This window comes from Stegastes partitus, unplaced genomic scaffold (assembly GCF_000690725.1).
Source record: "Stegastes partitus isolate 25-593 unplaced genomic scaffold, Stegastes_partitus-1.0.2 Scaffold833, whole genome shotgun sequence".
NCBI classification, from domain to species: Eukaryota; Metazoa; Chordata; class Actinopteri; family Pomacentridae; genus Stegastes; species Stegastes partitus.
In genome coordinates, this window is record NW_007578564.1 from 144,403 (window position 1) to 147,345 (window position 2,943).

Below are 2,943 nucleotides of genomic sequence, written 5' to 3' on the forward strand. Positions count from 1 at the left end.
ATTATTTATTTTGATTATTATATATGTATTGTTTTGGTTATTATTTTACTATTATTTCATTATTGTGGCTGAATAAAAGTCAGTTTGTTTGGGTAGATTTACCCCTATTCTTTTGAGTAACATCTACCTAAATTTAACAATTATGACTCACTAAAAAAAAAAAAAAAATGGGGTGAAGTCAGCACATTTTTTAAAATAAAAACTAAGTAATATTAACTCATGATTGCCAACCTATAGAAGGTAGTAGAGTCAGTAGAGATTTATCCCTAAAAATATCCAACGACTACTCTGTCTCTACCAATAATCTTGATAATTCAATTTGAATGTGGTGGCAAGTGAAGACTAACTCCTGATAGAGCACCGTGTGTCATCCTGAACACCTATATGTACTCATACAAGGACTGTTATAACTCTGCAACATCATTCATTTCATTAATCTCTATTGCGATGTTTAGTTTTTCTCCATTAAATGCAGCAATATGAAGAAACAGCTCAATAGACCCAGTGTGGGGATAGGATGCAGTCTGTGGCTAAAGCTCTGGAGTCTGGTCCACTTGTTGAAGGCAGCATCCTTCATCATGTCCAACACACTGTGTGCTGTTCTACAGACTCAGAGTCTCTCATCGAGGCCCAAACAGGCAGCGCTTCTCTCATCCCCGTTGCGATGTTCTCACTTGCAGACAGATTTTGTGTTTGGACGTCCTCATTAAGAAAGCAGACGGTCGGACTTGTGTCAGACTCGGTTTTCCAGCCGGACCGCGAGTCCGTTGCATAATATCCAACTCGCTCCGTTTCAACTTGCATTTTTTCCTACAGCTCCGGGACTGGCAACTTGAGGAAGTTTAGCCGTGTTGATTGGTTTCGTGCCTTTCGTGAGGTGAAAAGTTATTGCATCAGTGATTCTTTCTGCAGTCTGGAACTTTTCTCACATTGTGCAGCACTGACAAAGGTGTTCAAAGGAGTTTTGTTTTGCTTTGAGTCGAACTCAGACGTGTGATGCTCATGCTTTGTGATGCTAATTTGAAATAGTCAAACAAATTAGTCATTTTGCCTTGTTTTGTGCAAAACACTGCAGACGGAGTGCCTGTTTTAATTCAACATCGTCCTTTCTGTGGCCAATAGTGCCGTGTGTTTTTCTCCTGTTCCTCGCTCCATTTGTCGTGCACATGCAGAGTCTTCGCGTCAGCAAACTTCCTGCTGCGTGAAGTTTTAAAACTTATTTTATCCAAGAAAACTTAAATTGGACTTAACTTGTAAATTATTCATTGAAAATAGGACTGTGTGAGTTTTCCTTTTGTAGCAGGCAACAAAAAAAGTTGTTGTTTTTAATTAATTTGTCTTGCTTCACGTCGTACATCCCCGTGTTGATATATCTGAGGACGCTACAATTATCTACAATTATCACGGCGCTTATCTAGATTGTTTTTCTCCTGACTAGATCATTGCTTGTGTTGTGTCCGCTCTCAGATGTACGATGTGTTGAAATGAAATTGTAGAATCTACTGTTCCTCTACTCAGAATGACTAAATAAACATGACTTATTCCAGTGATGTTAACTGTCCTTGGAAAGTCATTGTCAAACATGGAGGATGAGGTTGATCCCGTCAGTATTTTGGAGCATAATTTATGATATTTTATTATGTTGCAGTTGCAAAACAGTAGAATTCACTCATTACATTATATGTTTCATTTACATAATAATGTACGTAGAATGTAAAAGTATTAAAAAATAAATATATGTAAATATAGGGGTGTGNCTAGGACCATATGTGGGCTTTTTTTTCATTCTATACTTGGTGGTTTTATGGATTAAACAATGAAGGCATGTTAATTAGCGAGCTTTCGAAGCGTGGGTGGTCGGCTAGCGCTGCCATTTCTATAGCTTCATATTTAATGGACACAGTCTTGTTTCTTTTCTTCTGTCTTCCTGTGACTAAAAGACTCTTCTGGTCCGTGGAAATACCAGATAAACAAACTCAAAATTCAAATATTAGCCCACTAATATCTGTAAATATAGCATAAATTACAATATTTTTATGTCAGACGTTTTACTTTTGCATCTCTCAGTAACCTCTCGCCTCTCTTTTTCCAGACTGCACATCATTAACTTTGTTTTTTACTCGGAAGATTTAGCTTGGTTGGATAAGTACCGGAATAATCAGCACACATTCTACAAATTCCTCCTCCTAAACCTCATTAAAAACTTTTAAAACTAAGTGTCGCTGATACATATAACATATTGCCTGCAACTGCATTACCTATTGGTCAACTGTTTCTCCTCGACCACCTTCATCCAGCCTCATTTTTCATCTCTTCTGTGCGGCTTAGTAATTATTTGCTTTGCTTCGTCTCCTCTGCTCTCTCTATATATATATATTTTATTCTCTGGTTGTTTTATCATATCTCGGTTTTGAGCTATACGGCATCGTCAGAGTGGAGGAGGAGGACAGATGTGCAGAAAGGTGAAGCTCGAACCAAAGCAGCTGAAATAATCTCAGTGTGTAAATATCAGTAGCAATCCCACCTGGGAGCGAAAGGTCACGCTCACAAGAGAAACCGAAAGTCGCGTCGGGTTGAGGATCCGCGGAATTGGCGTGAAGATGGAAGAAAGACGAACTCGACAGATTAAGATCCTTCAGAGTGGGAGGGAAATGACATTTACGGAAAACAACTTTCAAAGCTAACGTCCACACAGCTATGAGCTTTTAATTTGAGCTCCACAGAGTGACGCTTCTGGAGTTCTGGAAACGACTACTGAAGATGTTCTGGTGTGTTTTTTCGTTCGCAGGTATGCAGCTTCAGTGAGCGACGGCTCGCAGTACTTCGTGCTCCTCATCATCACGGACGGCGTCATCTCAGACATGGCCCAGACCAAGGAGTCTATCGTCAACGTAAGAGCAGCGAACGCCTCGTTCTGCACTTTAACCCTTCAAAATAAAATCT

The 2,943-nt window shown here is 39.4% G+C and overlaps 1 protein-coding gene across 1 annotated transcript in view; it reads left to right on the forward strand.

Annotated features, from left to right (window-relative positions):
• The window catches only part of LOC103365370 (copine-8), a 130,886-nt gene that overhangs the window by 115,302 nt on the left and 12,641 nt on the right, over positions 1-2,943 (forward strand). Inside the window, exon 17 of the mRNA XM_008292793.1 lies at positions 2,789-2,891. Within this exon, the coding sequence (XP_008291015.1) occupies positions 2,789-2,891 (103 nt within the window). The remainder of the gene's footprint in view (positions 1-2,788; positions 2,892-2,943) is intronic.